The sequence below is a fragment of the Rhinoderma darwinii genome, chromosome 1 (assembly GCF_050947455.1).
Source record: "Rhinoderma darwinii isolate aRhiDar2 chromosome 1, aRhiDar2.hap1, whole genome shotgun sequence".
NCBI lineage: Eukaryota > Metazoa > Chordata > Amphibia > Anura > Rhinodermatidae > Rhinoderma > Rhinoderma darwinii.
The window spans coordinates 392,218,426-392,238,680 of record NC_134687.1 but is presented as its reverse complement, the minus strand read 5'-3'; the positions used below and the strand labels follow the sequence as shown (position 1 = coordinate 392,238,680).

At 43.4% G+C, this 20,255-nt stretch overlaps 1 protein-coding gene across 1 annotated transcript in view; it reads right to left on the bottom strand.

Moving 5' to 3' along the window:
- Positions 1-20,255, bottom strand: part of AOPEP (aminopeptidase O (putative)) — a 546,765-nt gene that overhangs the window by 311,861 nt on the left and 214,649 nt on the right. The window contains exon 7 of the mRNA XM_075828817.1: positions 17,794-17,900. Within this exon, the coding sequence (XP_075684932.1) occupies positions 17,794-17,900 (107 nt within the window). The remainder of the gene's footprint in view (positions 1-17,793; positions 17,901-20,255) is intronic.

Here is a 20,255-nt window from a genome sequence, read left to right as displayed (position 1 = left end):
GATACCTTAAATTATTTACAATACATGTTTTCAGACACGTAACACTGTAACTCATGATAATGAGACCAATTAAGTTAAATGGGTTTTACCCTATATATACTTTGAGTATTAGATGTGTCACTAGGCTTGAGAAAGATCCTAATGTAGGATTGAAACGTTGCTGTTATATTTGGATTGAATAAACCACCATTTTTTCAAATTGGAGTGCCGCAAAGTTTTTCTTTCTTCTATATACACCACGTCCGAGGATCGGGACGTTTTTTGCTGGCACCCGATTCACATTTATTCTGTGAGTGCTGCTGTCTTCTCTTTTGTATATATATATATATATATATATATATATATATATTCAGTATATTACACAAAGAGATTGGATTCATGGAGCACAAAGAGCCTGCATAACACGCCTCTGGAAGACACCGCCCCCTGGAATGCAAAGAGGAGTGTGCAGAAGAATGTACAGGAAAACTTACAGCTGAGGAGCCAATGGGATTTAAGCAAGTTCTCTGTGTGTTTCTTTGTTCTGAATAAAGTTCAGTTCTCCTCTTTTTTCTTTGAGGGAAAGTTGTGTACCAAACATTTCTGACTGGTTTACTTCTTTCCAGGCATGCCTTCAGCTTTCAATTTACAGAGGTGGTTATTCGGTGTGAAATGACAGGGAGAAAGGAGCTTCCCTGATATGCGGACCTGACATTTTTGGCGCCCGAACGTGGGGCATCACTCGAGGAAATATCGAAATCCGGATAACCGACAATCACAGGGTGAAACAGAGGACCCGAGATTGCCCACTGATAAAGAATTTGATCACCTCCGCAACACGGTAAGCGAGTTGATTTTATGAATCTTCGTCTTATCTGTGTTTGTGGACGGTCTTGTGGCGATCTGTAGAACCCTTTTGTTGATTTCCTGAATTATCTCAGGCGACAGAGGTGATATTTTCCGCTGTGAGGTCAAAAAACCTGTGAGACCTTAGTCGCGCCCGACTAACCATCCTCTGGGTAATTAGGAACTAGATAAAAGATTATATAACAGACCGGAGAGCTATAGACTGTGAGATTTTAATATTTCCAGCGAGGCCGGAGAGTCTAAATAAAAATTATATAACAGACCGGAGAGCTATAGACTGTGAGATTTTAATATTTCCAGCGAGGCCGGAGAGTCTAGATAAATATTGTTATATTCCAGTGAGATGTACAGGGATACATTGTAGACTGCAAAATTGATATATAAATTACATGTATAACATAGACTGTTAGAATGGATGGTTTACGGTCCATATTCAAATCTCCAGGATCGTCCGTTTCCGGACAGTCCTATTCGTATGATTTAGTGAAGCGAAGGGAAGGCAAGCAGTATGTGAGTAAAATGAAGAAATTGATGGATGTGTGTGGGATCCATAGAGGAGGTAGGCTCCAAGCCGCAGATTGGGCAAAAGGTATTCGTGAGAACAAAGGGAAGTTAGAAGATAGTAAGTTGATGGAAAGTGCTTTAGCATGGCAGCGAACAGCCATAGCGGTCAGCAAAGAGGGATTTGAAGAAGCAGAAGTTAGGAATAAGAAAGGCATTATATTATGTTATATGCATTATACAACAAAGGAGCAGCCCCCACCTTATAATGGCCGCCATCCCTCATTTTGGGTGTGCCCTTATTGTGGCCAGCAAAACTCCCTTACAATTGAACAATGTGTTTCCTGTGGGAGAGGCCGCCCCTCACCCCCTGATGAGCTCACATCCGGCTCAACCAAATCAGCCTGCCCAAGCTCAACCCCTAGACCAACCCCTTCCGCACCCACCGACACGCCCAGTACACCCGGAACTGACATCAGTACGTCACAGGAAGTTCCCACCCCCGGCGGCCATCTTACTACTCCACATGAAGCTACCATAGAGCCACCATTACCACTATACCCAGTCCTTACACCAGATGGTGCCTATTATGTCCCGAAAGATTTTGTGCCCCTTTTCCCTATTGTCCCCCCAACCATGACTGGGCGCTTCCCGTCCATAGATGACTTTCTTAATAGCCCGGCCTTTCAACGTGAAATGGCGAAGAGAAGGAGTCAGTGTGAACCGGATGAAGACAAGGAATCCCAGCATGAGTTACATGCTGTGAAAGAGGATTGTTCGCTCCCCCTCCCGGTCAGTCAGATCCCGGGCCGTGTCACATTTCACATACCAGAGTCCCCACCAGTGGAAGAGAGGGATACTTTCTCTGATTCAGGACACCCACAGCACTGGGAACCATTAGCAAAAAGACTGGTGTGGCCTACTGACACTTTGTTGATAGCAGGAATGGGCGATATTGTCACCCAGCGAGTGGATGCAATTGTCAATCCAGCTAATAGTAAGCTCCGCCATATGCGAGGGGTGGCCAGAGCAATAGTACACGCTGGAGGTGTCGGAATCCAACGTGACAGCGATCTCATATTTCAGGAACAAGGCCCACTTAGAGTGACAGATCTGGTAGCCACAGGCCCAGGAAATCTCCCCTGCACCCTGATAGTACATGCAGTAGGCCCTGTGTATGAGGCCGAGAATCACGAGCACTGTGTTCAACAGCTTCAAACAACTGTCCGCAGGATTCTGGATTTCGCCAATTATAAACGTCTCACAACCATAGCACTCCCAGCTATTAGTGCAGGAATTTTTGGGTTCCCACCTCAAGCATGCACACAGGCAATTGTTCAGGCCATACGGCATCACCCAGCAGTGCCGTCCCTGGAGGAAATCAGATTAATTAGCAATGATGATGTTACTGTCCAAGCACTGAAGCAGGCCGTGCAGAACATGTCCAAGCAAGTTATCCCCTCACCTTTACTTAAGGAGATGTTCCCTGAAGATCCGGATGAACTGCTACCTGGCCTACCCCGCCCACCGGTCTACCCTGGCCTACCCCGCCCACCGGTCTACCCACCCCCTTCTACAGCCTTACCTCTAGTTCCCATATCCACACCCATTGTGGTACTCCCCGATGCGGCACTGCCTCAGGAGATCGGGATTACCACAGCCGCCTTCTCCGCCATCCCCTGCTCTCCTCCAGTCCCTGACCCACCTACAACCACGACCGTGTCCCAAGGTGACGCACCCAACAAATATGTGGCCTTCAATCCGACGCAAGTGAACCAGATTGTGAGCCAACTCCCGGACCCGGACAAGAATCCTATGCCATTCTACAGGAGACTCAGACAAATTCAACAGACATACTCAGCAGCATGGAAGGATTTGCAACTCATCACTAGCATCAAGGCGGGGGATAGTTTCTGGCCCATAATCCAGTCTGCCTTAGATGATACACAAGTACCAAATCAGGTAACTTATGAATCAGGAGATGTGTTTTGCTGTCAAATGCAAGGATGGGCCAGGGATAGGTTAACGGAATCTTCCACGAGTATTTCAGACTGCACCCAAGACACCACAGAGTCAGTGGAGAAGTTCTATGCCCGGATGCAATCCCTTTTCCAAGACCAGGGGTTTGATGTTAAAGTCAAAATGCAACAGGTGTTGTTAGTGTCCTCCTTTGTTAATGGTCTTAAGGAGCATATCAAGAAGAAGTTGGTGGAGGGCAGGCCGGAATATGTTGACATGGATCCCAGGAAGGTCCTCCTCATAGCTAAAGCTATTGAAAAGCAACCAGCCCCCACCCCACAGGAGTCTACAAAGGTAGCTGTGTGGCAGGATATCAATACAATTATGTACGCCGGACCAGAAGAGCGACGCCCCCCTCTCTACCCGCAGCAGGCTTACCGTCCTCCTCACCGATCTTACGGGCCCAGACCCGTACGAGCGAGATTTACAAGGAAATATCCTGACAGCCATAGTCCGGGACGGGCCAAGGAAGTCCTCCTCTGATAGATGTGGGGAACCAGGACACTTCCAGCAAAACTGCAAGACTCGTATGGACGATCGATCAGATCCACGACCTCAAGGCGATTACCGTCATCGCTCTCCGGAACGCCCTTACCGACCGTAGGGAACCGGCAAGCCCGTGCCCACCATGTCCTCTGTTACTGCACAGTCTGGACCTATTTCTTCTGTTAGGATCCTGGTGGGAGGCCACTCTTTGCCTTTTCTAGTGGACACGGGTGTAGCCAGATCAGTCATAAGAACTAAGGATCTACCTGCTGACAGTTTCATATCTGAAGATTATATCTCCTGCGTTGGTGTAGACGGCAAGCCATCTTCTTCTAAGCTCACCTACCCCGTACCTGTTGGGGCCCAACAAAAGCTTCTCTCCAGATTTGTGGTATCCAATACCTGTCCTCTCAACCTGTTGGGAGCGGACTTATTACAGAAACTTCACGCAATTATCCGCTACGAAGACTCTGGAATGTACCTTGATTTGGACACTCCTCTGTCCCAGGAAGTGACCTGTCAGATCAGGGCTATCCCTTTGCTTCTACACCAACCCCCTCCCACCCCTATTCCGGAATATTTCTACAATCAGATCCCCGATTCTTTGTGGTCCACAGGCCCGGAGATTACCCGTTCCACCTGTTCAAGTGTTTCTCAAAGAAGGTGTGCACATACCACGGCTCCCACAATATCCTTTGAAGGCTACACAAGAAGCTTCCTTAGGCGCCCAGATTCAGGGACTACTACGGAATGGCGCCCTTATCCACTGCATATCTCCAGCGAATACCCCCCTCTTCCCTGTGAAGAAGAAAACTCCGAAAGGTGAGCCCGATAAATTTCGCTTGGTCCAGGATCTGAGAGCAGTTAACGCTGCCAGGGTACTAGAAACTCCAGTGGTCCCCAACCCGCATACTCTGCTGAGTAACATTCCGCCCGAATCTACATACTTCACGGTTATTGATTTGGCCAATGCTTTCTTCAGTGTCCCTCTACATCCTGATTGTCAGTATCTTTTTGCGTTCACCTACAGGGGAGCTCAGTACACTTGGACAGTTATGCCACAAGGAGCACAGAACTCACCCAAATCACTTTTCTCAGGCCCTCTCCATGTGCCTGGATCCTTGGATACGAACTCACCCTAAAGCCACACTCCTCCAATACGTGGATGACCTACTCCTTTGATGTCCGGACAAACAAACAAGTCATCATCTCTCTCTACGCCTGCTCCAGTTTCTTACGAAAATTTATTGTAAGGTCTCTCTGAAGAAGCTCCAGTGGTGTGCCACCAAAGTTGTTTTCCTAGGACACTGCATTTCTCAGGGGGTGAAACACCTTACAGAAGACCGGAAGTTTGCTATTCGAGATATTCCCCTCCCAAGGGGAATGCAACAACTCCAAGCGTTCCTGGGTATGGTCACCTACTGTAGACAGTGGATTCCCAATGCTTCTGCCCTTATGCAACCGCTGTATGCTGCCTTGAAGGATGTAGTCTGGAATCCACATCTACCTGTGGAAGCCGTGGATGCGGTACAAAGACTCAAGGACCTGATTGTCTCCGCGCCAGCCCTTGGCATCCCCGACTATCAGCGACCGTTTTTCCTCTTCGTGTCAGAATACCACGGCCATGCATCCGGAGTGTTAACCCAACATCATGGCGGGACACACCGTCCCATTGGATATTACTCTTGTAAATTGGACTCTGTCTCACAAGCGGCCCCTGTATGTCTCAAAGCGGTGCTGGCCGCCAAGGAATTGCTGGATAAAACGTCTGACATACTTCTAGGACATTCAGTTACGATATTGGCTCCACATGATCTCAAAGCCATCCTTGATCAAAGCCAACAAAAGCATCTCTCTACACAGCGGCATATGAGATTCCAATGTTCTCTTCTTCTCCCAGAAAATGTGACCCTACAGCGATGCACAATCCTAAATCCGGCCACACTGCTTCCTCTCAGATGGGTTTTCTTCTCACACTCCTAACCCCCCGCTTATGACGGATCATGATGATCCAGATGCCCACGAACATGATTGCCTTCAGGTAATGCACCATGAAACATCGCATTTGCCCACAGTGACTGAACAGATGATAGTCAATGCTGACCTTACCCTCTTCACTGATGGATACAGATATGCGGATGAATGGGGGTCTTTCCACACTGGATATGCTGTGGTGTCCTCTACCACGGTCATTACAGCCGGATCTCTTCCGCCGCACATGTCAGCGCAAGAGGCGGAGCTGATAGCCCTAGCTGAAGCCTGCAGACATGCAGAAGGACGAACCGTCAATATCTATACTGACTCTAGATATGCATTCGGGGTGGCGCATGATTTTGGTCAGCTATGGGCCATACGGGGCTACAAGACAGCCACCGGATCCCCTATCAAGATTGCAGAGGCTGTGGAGAATTTACTGGAGGCCCTCCAGCTCCCCCTGCAAGTGGCGGTAATCAAAGTTAAAGCACATGGGAAAACCCATACGGCAGAAGCCCAAGGAAATCTGTTTGCGGATCAAGAGGCTAAGCAAGCAGCCATAGCACCTCGAGAGGAGGCAGGTGTGTACGTAATGACGAGGAGGGGTAAAAGGAAGGAAGAAGAGCAGGAGGGGGAGAAAATAGATAATCCAGGAGTTAGGACCCTCCAGGAATTTCAAAAACAAGCCCCGACCCACGAGAGACAAGAATGGCTCAGAACAGGGGCGATACAATCGTCGCAGGATGAACTCTGGAGAAAAGGGAACAGAATAGGTCTACCAAGAGCACTTTACCCATCTACAGTACAATGGGCCCATGGAATAGTATACAGAGGGAAGAATCAGATGATTGCTGCCATAAACAAACTATACGTAGCACCCGGCATTTCCACACCAGTTAAGCAATACACCCAAAGCTGTGAAATCTGCAATACCTGCAATCCAGGAAGAACTGAACCCACTCCAAAGAAACACTTGGCAAGACCATTATACCCGTTTCAAAGGATACAGATAGACCATATGCAATTACCAAAGAGTGGAAGGTATGAATATGTCCTGGTGGTGGTGGACATGTTCTCAGGATGGCCTGAAGCGTACCCAGTGTCCAACATGACAGCAAGAACCACGGTGAAGCGACTGCTGACAGAGTTAGTCTGCAGATTCGGCATCCCTGAAGTCATAGAAAGTGATCAGGGACCAGCATTTATTGCAGATGTGACCAGAGACATTTGGAAGATGGTGGGTGCAGATCTCGGACTACACACCCCGTACCACCCTCAAAGCAGTGGCAAAGTGGAAAGAATGAACGGTGCTCTGAAAAGTAACATTCTTAAAGCCACTAAAGAACTGTCCCTGCCATGGCCCGAAGTATTGCCCATTGCTTTGTACTTGGTTAGAAATACCCCCAGCCAACAGGACTCACTCCATATGAAGTCCTCTTTGGGGGTCCTCCCAGAATGGGATGTTACTACCAACAACAGCTTAGTCTAGGAAATGATAGTCTTGTTAATTTTGTTATTTCCCTCAGTAAAGAGTTGACAGTAACACATGCTGCAGTGTTTTCTTCCATTCCAGATCCAGATTCTGTCTCAGGGGTGCACAAGCTAGAAACCGGGAGACTGTGTACTGGTGAAAAGACACGTCAGAGGGGCCTTAGAAGCCAGATTCGAGGGCCCATACCAGGTCCTCCTGATCTCGCCCACTGCAGTTAAGCTGGAAGGAAGGCCGACATGGATCCACGCCTCGCACTGCAAGAGGGTCTCTTCCAAAGAATGACTGTCACCATGTACATTCTTATCCTTTTTCGTGTTATTGCACAGAGTGTTGAGGGGGAACATGTAGGAATCTCCCAGGCTGATGGGGTGACCACTTTTTGGTATAATTCTTCTAGTACACATGTAGCTACATACCAGTTTGAATTGGAGTCTGTAACATCCTTCAGAAACAAACATAGTTGTGTCAAACAACATGCGAATATTGGAATGCTTATCACCTGTGTGATCGAGGCACTCAATATATATGTGTAACAGACAATTATTACGGCAATCATTGTACATCCTGGAACGCGGTGGGCTGGAACACGGGGGACCATTGGGGATACCGCCCACAGAGTGCCTTAGAAAAGAAAGACATGAATGGGAAGTCACTTCTTACTAGAATGACGTGATCAAGGAAAGCCTGTGGTCTGTCAGAATTAAACTTGATCCTCACCATAGAAAACCCTAGTAAAACAGACCAAGACACATACATATTAGGGACCCATGGGGGAGTAAACAGAGAAATGGGAAAATTCAAACTAAAAGATATGGTAGACTCCCGAGAATGGAGAAAGTTGAACCCTGAGAGACTGATAAAAGTGTTGCTATCCCAAAAACAGATGCATAAAAAAATGATGGCCATGGCTGACCCAGGATTGGAAGACACTATGGCCGTAGAAACCGGATTTGGGGACCATAATGTCTGGTTAGAGTGGGTACAATACACGACACGGAAAGTGAATAAGTCCAACTGCTATGTGTGTGCAGGAGCCCGGCCACACTTGGGGATAGTACCACTTAATATTCCTGACGATGCTGAAGAATGTTTCCGAAGCCTATACACCAATATAACATTAGACCACACAGTATGCAAGTCCTGGAAAAAGGAATACCCCATAGTCACCACGATACCCAAACTAGCCCAGGGACTTACCATCTACAAAGGCAACTACACATGTTACACCAATACAGAAGGGAATGGCCGGTTCCTAGGGAACTTTCCGGAAGGGTACAGTTCAAAGTAATGCTCATTAAATGCATCTATCACTCAGAATCAGGTGCAGTTTTTGGGCGATATATACTGGATATGTGGGGATATGAAAATCAGAACCAGACTTGAGGGGCAATGGAAAGGAGAATGTGCATTGGCTAAAGCAATTATGCCTTTCCACATTCTTGGTGAAGGTTCAGATGAAGACCCAATGAAAGGATCTTACCCCCGCAGAAAGAGGGAAGCATCTCCAAGGGGAAGCTTTGATCCACATGTGTATATAGATACAATTGGTGTCCCGAGGGGGGTGCCAGATGAGTTCAAGGCCAGAGACCAGGTGAAGGCAGGATTTGAGTCTCTTATCCCAATTATTACTGTTAATAAAAATGTAGACTGGATTAATTATATACATTACAACCAGCAGCGGTTTGTAAATTATACCCGAGATGCTTTACAAGGGTTAGCCGACCAACTAGGGCCCACCTCAACTATGACATTCCAGAATAGAATGGCTCTTGATATGATATTGGCTGAAAAAGGTGGGGTATGCCGAATGATAGGGACAACCTGTTGTACGTATATCCCCGACAACACCGGGCCCAAAGGAAAAGTCACAATGGCCATACATAAGTTGGAGAGCTTATCTCAGGAGTTGAAAAGGAACTCAGGTATTACCGACCCATGGGACCAGTATTTCTCATGGATGACTGGATGGTAGAAAATATTAGCACAAATAGGAGTAGTGGTAGTCGCCTTTTTAATACTATTCTCTGTCCTTGTGTGCTGTGTTTTCCCTTGTATCAGGAAAATGATGACAAAAGCTGTAGAACAGACTGTGCCCACTATGTTTACACAAATAGACGAGGTGACACCGACAGTCCCTTTAAAGACCATCCTGTATACTGAGGAGAATAGGGACAGTTAGGACCATTCAGAAACCTTGGAAGTCCAGGTACAAAGGGGGGTTACTTATAAGGAGTAGCTCGTCTCAAGCTGGTGAAGAAATCCAAAACCCCTACCCGCCTGGTTCGAGTGGTCAGTGGTAGGTTGATAGGCAAGACTCAGGGATAGAATAATAATATTTTTAGGGGGAACTGTCAGGGATCATTACCATGTATATTGTTTGAAAAATATTATCCTTACATATATATACAGTGGAGGAAATAAGTATTTGATCCCTTGCTGATTTTGTAAGTTTGCCCACTGTCAAAGTCATGAACAGTCTAGAATTTTTAGGCTAGGTTAATTTTACCAGTGAGAGATAGATTATATTAAAAAAAAAACTGAAAATCACATAGCAAAATTATATATATTTATTTGCATTGTGCACAGAGAAATAAGTATTTGATCCCCTACCAACCATTAAGAGTTCAGCCTCCTCTAGACCAGTTACACGCTCCAAATCAACTTGGTGCCTGCATTAAAGACAGCCGTCTTACATGGTCACCTGTATAAAAGACTCCTGTCCACAGACTCAATGAATCAGTCTGACTCTAACCTCTACAACATGGGCAAGACCAAAGAGCTTTCTAAGGATGTCAGGGACAAGATCATAGACCTGCACAAGGCTGGAATGGGCTACAAAACCATAAGTAAGACGCTGGGTGAGAAGGAGACAACTGTTGGTGCAATAGTAAGAAAATGGAAGACATACAAAATGACTGTCAATCGACATCGATCTGGGGCTCCATGCAAAATCTCACCTCGTGGGGTATCCTTGATCCTGAGGAAGGTGAGAGCTCAGCCGAAAACTACACGGGGGGAACTTGTTAATGATCTCAAGGCAGCTGGGACCACAGTCACCAAGAAAACCATTGGTAACACATTACGCCGTAATGGATTAAAATCCTGCAGTGCCCGCAAGGTCCCCCTGCTCAAGAAGGCACATGTACAGGCCCGTCTGAAGTTTGCAAATGAACATCTGGATGATTCTGAGAGTGATTGGGAGAAGGTGCTGTGGTCAGATGAGACTAAAATTGAGCTCATTGGCATTAACTCAACTCGCCGTGCTTGGAGGAAGAGAAATGCTGCCTATGACCCAAAGAACACCGTCCCCACTGTCAAGCATGGAGGTGGAAACATTATGTTTTGGGGGTGTTTCTCTGCTAAGGGCACAGGACTACTTCACCGCATCAATGGGAGAATGGATGGAGCCATGTACCGTCAAATCCTGAGTGACAACCTCCTTCCCTCCACCAGGACATTAAAAATGGCTCGTGGCTGGGTCTTCCAGCACGACAATTACCCGAAACATACAGCCAAGGCAACAAAGGAGTGGCTCAAAAAGAAGCACATTAAGGTCATGGAGTGGCCTAGCCAGTCTCCAGACCTTAATCCCATAGAAAACTTATGGAGGGAGCTGAAGATCCGAGTTGCCAAGCGACAGCCTCGAAATCTTAATGATTTACAGATGATCTGCAAAGAGGAGTGGGCCAAAATTCCATCTAACATGTGTGCAAACCTCATCATCAACTACTAAAAATGTCTGACTGCTGTGCTTGCCAACAAGGGTTTTGCCACCAAGTATTAAGTCTTGTTTGCCAAAGGGATCAAATACTTATTTCTCTGTGCACAATGCAAATAAATATATATAATTTTGACAATGTGATTTTTTTTTTTTTTTTTATATAATCTATCTCTCACTGGTAAAATTAACCTAGCCTAAAAATTCTAGACTGTTCATGTCTTTGACAGTGGGCAAACTTACAAAATCAGCAAGGGATCAAATACTTATTTCCTCCACTGTATATATTCAGTATATTACACAAAGAGATTGGATTCATGGAGCACAAAGAGCCTGCATAACACGCCTCTGGAAGACACCGCCCCCTGGAATGCAAAGAGGAGTGTGCAGAAGAATGTACAGGAAAACTTACAGCTGAGGAGCCAATGGGATTTAAGCAAGTTCTCTGTGTGTTTCTTTGTTCTGAATAAAGTTCAGTTCTCCTCTTTTCTCTTTGAGGGAAAGTTGTGTACCAAACATTTCTGACTGGTTTACTTCTTTCCAGGCATGCCTTCAGCTTTCAATTTACAGAGGTGGTTATTTGGTGTGAAATGACAGGGAGAAAGGAGCTTCCCTGATATATGGACCTGACACCCACCACCGTCGGGAAGAGCCAGGTACGATCCAGTACCCGACCATCTGTAGCAATTGTTGGTACTGGGGCAGCCACAGGCTGGTATTATTAAGCTGGGGAAGCCCAAAAACAGTGACCCTCCCCCCCCCCCTGGTAATGCTAGCCTGATGCTGCTGTGTTGTATCTGGCTGCTCATGAAAATTGGTTGGATTTAATAGGGTCATAAAATCTACCAGTTAATGCAAAAACAAAAAACACCCCCCACCCCCTTGAGGGCAGCAAAATCTTAAATGGCACGGGGGTCGAGTGGGAGCTCATTTGAAAGCTCTTTTCAATACAAAAACGATGCTGCAGACAATTTTGAATTAGAATTTTTTTTCGCTTAGATATTTAACGTTAAAGTTATCTTGTCTTTAATTGAACCGGTTATTTCGAAACAACGAACAGTTCTTTTAACTTATTTTTCTCTTCGCCATACCCTCATCATCAATAAAGTGATCCTTTCCGTTTCGGTCAAAAGCATTTTGTGATAGGACAATAGAAATGTACCAAAATGTAAAATTACTCTCCGAATTAGCGCTCTATGAAATTCACAAGCGACTACCGAAATGTGTACACATAAAATCATGTTACAATCGTAGACCAGGTCCATTTCGTATCGCCAAGGCCGATTGTAATAATACGTAATTTAAAGTCACCTATATATATATACACATACATAAACACTTTTTTTTTGGGGTGGACATGTGTTCGTACAAGGATACTTACTGCTGGGGCCCTGTATATAAGTTTATCATGTGTGATACGGTCTGCTGGGCCATGTATCTAAGCCTATTATGTGTGATACTGTCTGCTGGGGCCATGTATCTAAGCCTATCATTTGTGATACTGTCTGCTGGGGCCATGTATCTAAGCCTATCATGTGTGATACTATCTGCTGGGGCCATGTATCTAAGCCTATCATGTATGATACTGTCTGATGAGACAATGCATCCAATTCTATCCAGCGGTGTAGATATAGGAGCCTTGGTCTTATAGATATGCTATCTCCGATATGTATGTAAAAGTTTATTTATTTTTCGGGGGGTAAATATATGTCTCAGGGCTTGTGCCCCTGATCTTTTAAGACCCTAGCAGCGCCCCTGGGCCTAACGAATATATGGGGGCCCAAAGGAGACCTAAAAAATATATAGGGACACAAAAGGACGCCTTACTAATATATAGGGACACAACTAATATATGGGGGCACGAAAGAGAACTACTATTCTTTAGGGGAAAAAATGTGACATTACCACTGTGTGGGAGAACATAGGGAGGTATTAATGTGTAGGGAGTAGAAAGGTGGCACTAAAACGGAACCATAATTTTTTTTTAAAGGTCACCTTTTTTGGGGGTTGGTGCCCTGTAAGGGACAGTATAGTTGGTATTGGTAGGGGCAGTTTATCAACATCACGTTTACCTCTAATTCCTCCAGGTACTGAAATACTCAAGCCTACAGATACCAGGTCTTACGGAAATCACAATCTCCATGTAACAGGTACATCAAGATTTACACATCGCAGAAACGACACTATCTGGATTCATTGGCCCATGACTTACATGTTACATCCTTCTGCCATTACGTTTCTGCCCTTATACTGCCGCCGCTGGAGTTGCACCGCAAAGGGGCCCACTAAGGTTCTCTCTTCCAAGGGCCTACATAAACCTGGAGCCGGCCCTGTTCACTGTTAAACATTATACATGGTACAGTAAAACCCATCAAAAAGTTAATTCTGTAGCAGCAAGTATAGTGAATCGGAAGAACTGGATATGCAATGCCATCTTAGAGAAAAACAGGTAACCAACTGACCCTCCCGCAAAACAAAGCACCCCTTACGTTCTTGACTCAGATGTTGACCCTCCATCCACTATTACACTTACAAATATACTCCATCCATTTAGTGGGTGATCATTAGACATGATCCCATCATAAATATACAGTATCCTGTGTCATACAGGTATCATTAGGACATTCTCAATGCGCCCAAGTCATCCCTAAGCTCAGATGTCAAATACCAGTCAGTATTTTTGAACATTGTCAATAGACACACAACTTCTTCTTTAGTGTAGTGTTTCGAAATAAATGCTCCTCATTTTTTTTTTTAAAGAAATGCTTAGTTCTAGTGTTCCTATGTCTAATTTTGCAGCAAGTTTTTTTTGGCTGGAAGAAAAAACGCAACCATAATTAAAGAGACTCTGTCACCACATTATAAGTGCCCTATCTCCTACATAAGGAGATGGGCGCTATAATGTAGATTACAGCAGTGCTTTTTATTTAGAAAATTCATTTATTCAGAACATAGTGACACTGCGTTGTTCACTATGTGCGGTCTTATACTGACATATTAACGTTACTGAAGCGTTTAGACAGTGGGTAGACATTCCTTCCAGACAGGACGAGATGTCTATTCACAATCCCGGCACTTCGGTAACGTTTCTGTGGTACTTACAGCAGAGCAAGCGTAATCTCGCGAGATCACGCTGTAAATGACAGGTTACAGGGAGATTACGCTTGCTCTGCTGTAAGTACCACGGAAATGTTACGGAAGTGTCGGGATTGTGAATAGACATCCCGTCCTGGCTGGAAGGAATGTCTATTCTCTGTCTAAACACTTCAGTAACGTTAATGTGTCAGTATAAGACAGCACATACTGATCTAGCAGGATCACTATGCGCTGAGTAAATGAATGGAGAGAAGTGTATGACGCTGATTGGTCACTGATTGGTCAGCGTCATACACTCCTCTGTACAACGCCCACTTGGTCTAAAGTAAAAACACGCCCACTTGGGCATTAAGAAACGAATTAGCATAAAGCTAAAATCGCTCCGAACGTGGTAAAAATAGATAGTTTTTCTAAATAAAAAGCACTGCTGTCACCTATATTATAGCGCCCATCTCCTTATGTAGGCGATAGGGCACTTATAATGTGGTGACAGAGTCTCTTTAATGATAGAGAGCCTGAAGAGGCTGCATAGAATAAGAACGTCTGAGATTCGAATGGTGAAGATACCTTCCAGACATCAGTAATAAAGTGTATAATAGACTACCAAAATACCTTCACCTTATAGCATACTCACATACAATAAAATAAATCTGCTCTTGGTAAATTGCATTTAGGACATGCAATCAGATGATATGGAGCATCTGGGTGAGGGGGGGATATTAAACGCTTATATCGTCCTACATATGAAGTGAAAATGTGATTCCCGCTATTTTTCGTTAACTACAGCCTTTTCGACTTAAAGAAGATCTGTCACTAGTTTATTAATTCCCCATCTCCTAACTAATCTGATAGCCGCTATGATGCCGATAACTACAGTGTAATTTGTTTTCAAAAGTTTTATTATTTGTAAAGTTATGAGCATTTTTCTAAATATGCAAATTTGTCTATAATAGCCAAATAGGAGATGACTCTTTGTTTTCACTCTGGGCGGTGCAATGTTATCTGTATGACGCTGTCCAATCCTCATACAGCCTCTACCCCTTCCCTGCCCAGCAACACAGTGTGATCACATAGTATACAGCTTCCATTCCCGACTGTGTTTTAAACTGGTAATACCTCCGGTTGTTTCATAGATAGAACTGCGATCCTTGTGTCATATAAAAGATTAGAATCTCCTCGTTAATATGCCACCAGAACAACAGCTGGAGATATGGCTATTTGAAGTGATTCCCCTTCCCTCCAGCCTGAGTCTCTCACACTGTGTGAAGCAGCTTCACGCTGATAGGACAGCGTCAGAGGCTGTGAAGTAGCTCCACCTCAGGAGAATCGCTGGTGTTGATGCCCGTTTGTCAAGTATAGCCTCATTTGCATTTTTAGAAAAAACCTCATAACTTTTAAAATAATAAACTTTTTGGGGCACAATTTTCACTAGCATTATCAGTGTGGCTGCGCCTATTAGACTAGCCAGATTGGGCATTACTAAAATAGTGACAGATCCTCTTTAACAGACCCTTTAAAAAATTTTGCGAGACCTCTTCATCGGCCAATATAGTACACCAAACTTGGAAAGCTGTATGGGAAGAGGGTTCCAAGATAAATTTTTATAATTCCTTTGTAGAGGGAAGAGATCAATCCTCTAGTGAAACCTTGTTTGATAAAACTATCAAAATGATTAGGCGTCATCTCTAAAAAAGTATCTCTCAATCGGCTTAACCCCTTAATGCACTAGGACGTCACCGTATGTCCTGGTGTGGAGGTTGAAGTATGGAGCGTGCTCATGTGCTGTGCCCGCTCCATATGCTGTGGTTGTCAGCTGTGTATTACAGCTGACACCTTGCACTAACCAACAGGAACTCTCATCCTGGCCGTTTGCCGCCTTTGATACCGTGGTCAATAGCAACTGCAGCATCTAAGCCTCTAGAAAGAGGAGGGGCAGACCACTCCGAGAGCCCATTAGCCCCCCACGACGCAATCGCGGGGTGCTGATGGTTGTCATGGCAGCTCGGGGGCCTAATGAAGGCCCCCAGGTCTACCTTCTTTCTGTTGCTTTGAAGCACTGCCTCTGGCTAGGCTTGACAGGAGCCTGCAAAAATGACAATACACTGTGTTACATTAGCATTGACGATCTCTGGTTCAACTCTCCTAGGGGGACTAATAAAAAGTGTTAAAAATAGTTCAATAAAGCTTTTAGTAGTGTACAGAAAACCAAAAAATTATTATAAGTCCAAAATACGATTAGAATATTGCATTATTAAACTTGCACAGTGAACACCATAAAAAAAATAATTAAAATGCCAGAATCGCTGTTTTTTGGTCACCTTAGCACTAATTTTTTTTGAATAACAAGTGATCAAAATGTATGTACCAATAAAAACTACAGCTCGTCCTGCAAACAATAAGCCCTCACACTGCTCAATCGACGGAAAAAAAACAAAGTTACGGCTTTCAGAATTTTTTTTTAATTTTAACAAATGGTATTTTCTTTGTAAAAGTAGTAAAACATTATAAAAACGACATGAGTTTGGTATGGCTATAATCGTATTGACCAGTAGATTAGAGTGAAGCTGTATTTTTTACGACTCGGTGAAAGACGTAAAAACCACACCATTTTTTTCATTTTCTTAATACATTATATGTTACTTTAAATAGTGCCAATGGAATCTACAAATCCTCCCGCAAAAAATAAGCTCTCACACCACTCCATTGACAGAAAATGAAAAAAGTTATGGCTTTTGGCGGGGAGTGAAAAACAAAAATACGAAAAATGGCTGTGGCGCCAAGGTGTTAGACAAAAGACTTTAATTTGTGCATATTGTAGGTGCCCACTCGAATGTTAGTGAATTAAATCCTGAATCTCCTGAAAGGAAAGCCATCTGTGATCTTCAGTATGCCAGAGGTCTCGCAAATAATTAATACCCTCCTGTCTCCAATCCTGGAACATGTGGCCCTGATTGGAACCAGTGTAAAGGGCCTTTTACACTGGCCGACACAGCGAGCGCTGATCAACCAGACATCGTTGATCAGTGCTCGCTTGCTCCTGTCACACGGAGCTATGAATAGGGATGAGCGGTCGCTACTCCAATCGCTCATCCCCATACATTATCATCATGTCGGCAGCGCATCTCCCTTGTAAAAGTTTGGAATGGATAAAGTAAACTTGAAAAACGTAAAATTTTAACTGGGTACAAGCAGGCCGTAATAACAATGGAAGATGCGCTTAACATTTTAGTTCTGCGTGAATTTTCCAAAGTAGAGGAGGATAATATCAAGTTATATCTTAAGTACACAAATAAAGGTTTAATATGTAATTAGATATCCCAGTAAATGTAATTAATATTACATGGTGCCGTCCAAGCAAGAACATGAAAAAATAAGAGAAAAAGCTAAATTCAAGGACATAACCAGCACACACAATATCTTAAGTAGCTTCTGCAATATTACAATGGATCTCAACCTCACCAAGGTTGCCTACCGCTGCTTTAAGGCATTTGGAGGATTTCAATAGGACTGGTGTAATTGTATTTCTAACGGATACTCTATATACCCAAACCAGAACATTTAGTATTACATATGAGTTAAATGAGCTTCAGATATTACTGTTACTGAGATCACATTTAATAAAGAAGAAGTGAAAAGAGAGAAATAAATATAACATTTATACCTTAGTATTTGTAGTTCCTCTTGGGAATTGCTTAGCTCATCATTAAGACGACGCCATCGCAAAAGAGCTTTTAGATCTTGATGTTCTTTGGACTCTTCCTCTGATAACTGTTCAATGACACGATCAGAGTCAATAATTGCATGGATATGAATCTCTGATATTAGAGATGTATTAGGGAATTGCCATTGATGCAATTGCCCAATAAACTAGTTACAGTACAACAGCTAAAAGAATAACATTGAAAAACAAAAAGAGTAAAATAGTACAGCCAGGGATATTGTAAATTCTGAAATTTGACACAAAACGACATAAAATATAAACATTTTCAGTCATGCCACACAAGCTGGTGAAATAGGTACTACAGAGTACTGAAAAATAGCCATAGTAAAATTGCCATAATGCCGATCAGAATAATTAATATCCCATTAATGTCAATTGGAATGAAGTGTTAAATTAAAAATTATTTCTACCAATTGATAATATAAAAATGTCCAAATATAAATCACTTAAATCTACATTTCCTGCCATTACAATTAAAACCAGAGGCATAAATACTACATCTTGTATTTATAGAACACAATACCATGGCAGTGTATAATGGAAACAATTTGTGAATTAAAAGGGAGAAAGAATGGAGCGTTTCCATGTTATTGCTAAGTGAGGGTTAGTGTGACGTACTCTCCGATAACACGAGCTTGAAGATGAGGACAACAGACAGATGCGCTTCACCTTGCTCTGATTCCTATTTTGCACACATCATCTGAGAGCAATCAGAGTTCTGTACATATGGGCAAAGAAAAATCAGGTTGATAAAGTTTATGACATTTATAAAGCCATGGAAAGCCATGTCCTATGTTCAATTCTAAATCCTGGGAATGCAATGCTTGTCTTGCATGCCTAGTAACATACTGTACTTTGAGTAAATACAATCTCCTGAAGTCAACCTTCATTTTTGTTTTGGCTTAAAGGGGTTGTCCGAGATAAAATGACTATGTGTTAATGCTTGTAATTTATAAATGCAAATACATTTGTAATATACGTACATTTTCCAAAGTGGCCCCGTTTCCAGATGCTGCCGTGGGGTACTTGACGGGTGACGTCACCCTCTCTGGCCGCTGTGTTGATCTTCAATTCTTTGCCGTGTATACGACACGTCACTTGTGACGTGCCGTGTATGGGCTGTTCTGCTGTACAGCCCGTAACACTCATGCGCGGTCCCTGCTGTTCTCGCGGTTCCTGCTGTTCTCGAGATAACAGCAGGGACCGCACATGCGCGTTACAACAGAACAGCCCATACACGGCACGTCACAAGTGACGTGTCGTATACCCGGAAAATAATCGAAGATCAACACAGCGGACAGAGAGTGACGTCACCCATCATGTACCCCACGGCAGGATCTGGAAACGGGGCCACTTTGGAAAATGTAAGTATATTACAAATGTATTTACATTTATAAATTACAAGCATTAACACCGTCATTTTATCTCAGAAAACCCCTTTAGGTATGAAATTGGGAAATGGCATTTACTGCACTCATGAAATGCACATCATACAAATCTAAGTGAATGGTATATATCTGACGTATAATTATCTAAGATTCTGAAAATAATGGATTTTATCAATCAGACAGACACAGGTAGTAAGTTATTAGAACAATTATACATTACATTATACGAACGGCATGAGAAAAACAAAACCTGTAGAAGTTAGCAGTTCATTTCAAAAAGCAGAAAATTGTTACAAGGACAAGCAGTAAAGTAATATTAAGTTTGATACCAACAGAGTTTCCAATGCTAAAACTGTGGGAAGTCTAAAAGATGAGCAAGAGATCTGCCGTAGATCCAAACTTATTAACAGAGTGTAGCAGTACTATGAGTCAGGCACCATGGCTTCCAATTGGAAATAGAGGCCATGAAACATCAAAACATGTTATTTTAAAAATATAGCTATTATTCAGTATTCCCACAGACAAATTCAATTCCATAACAAAACGACAGGGCTTGTGTGTTCTGGCAAGTATCTAACAATATAAAAATAGTCCAGTTGAGTCACAAATAAACAGATCCAACATCCTTCTGCTTTATCCCTGCACTAATTGTTAACAGCTTTATTGCTATAGAAATGGGCTTGCGTCTAAATGAAAAAGCGAAAGCTTTGGGCATCAGCATACAATACTATCTGTTCATTAGGCAACAGTTTTTTAAGTATTTCTGCTAAAATCAAAATATCACAAATAGGTTCCTGAATTGTAGTCCTGTAGGTTCTGCAGTACTTGAGGAATCAGATTAGCTAATCTGAGTCTCTCTAAATTGCAATTCAATGACTTGTAAAGAGAGTGGGTCTGCAAATAGTGAAATTTTAGGAAACCATTACTTTACCCAAAAAATTATTGCACAGTTTGGCTTATAGGAGAACAAAGAATACAGCGGACTCCGTTACGAGTCCGGTATAATAATGAGAG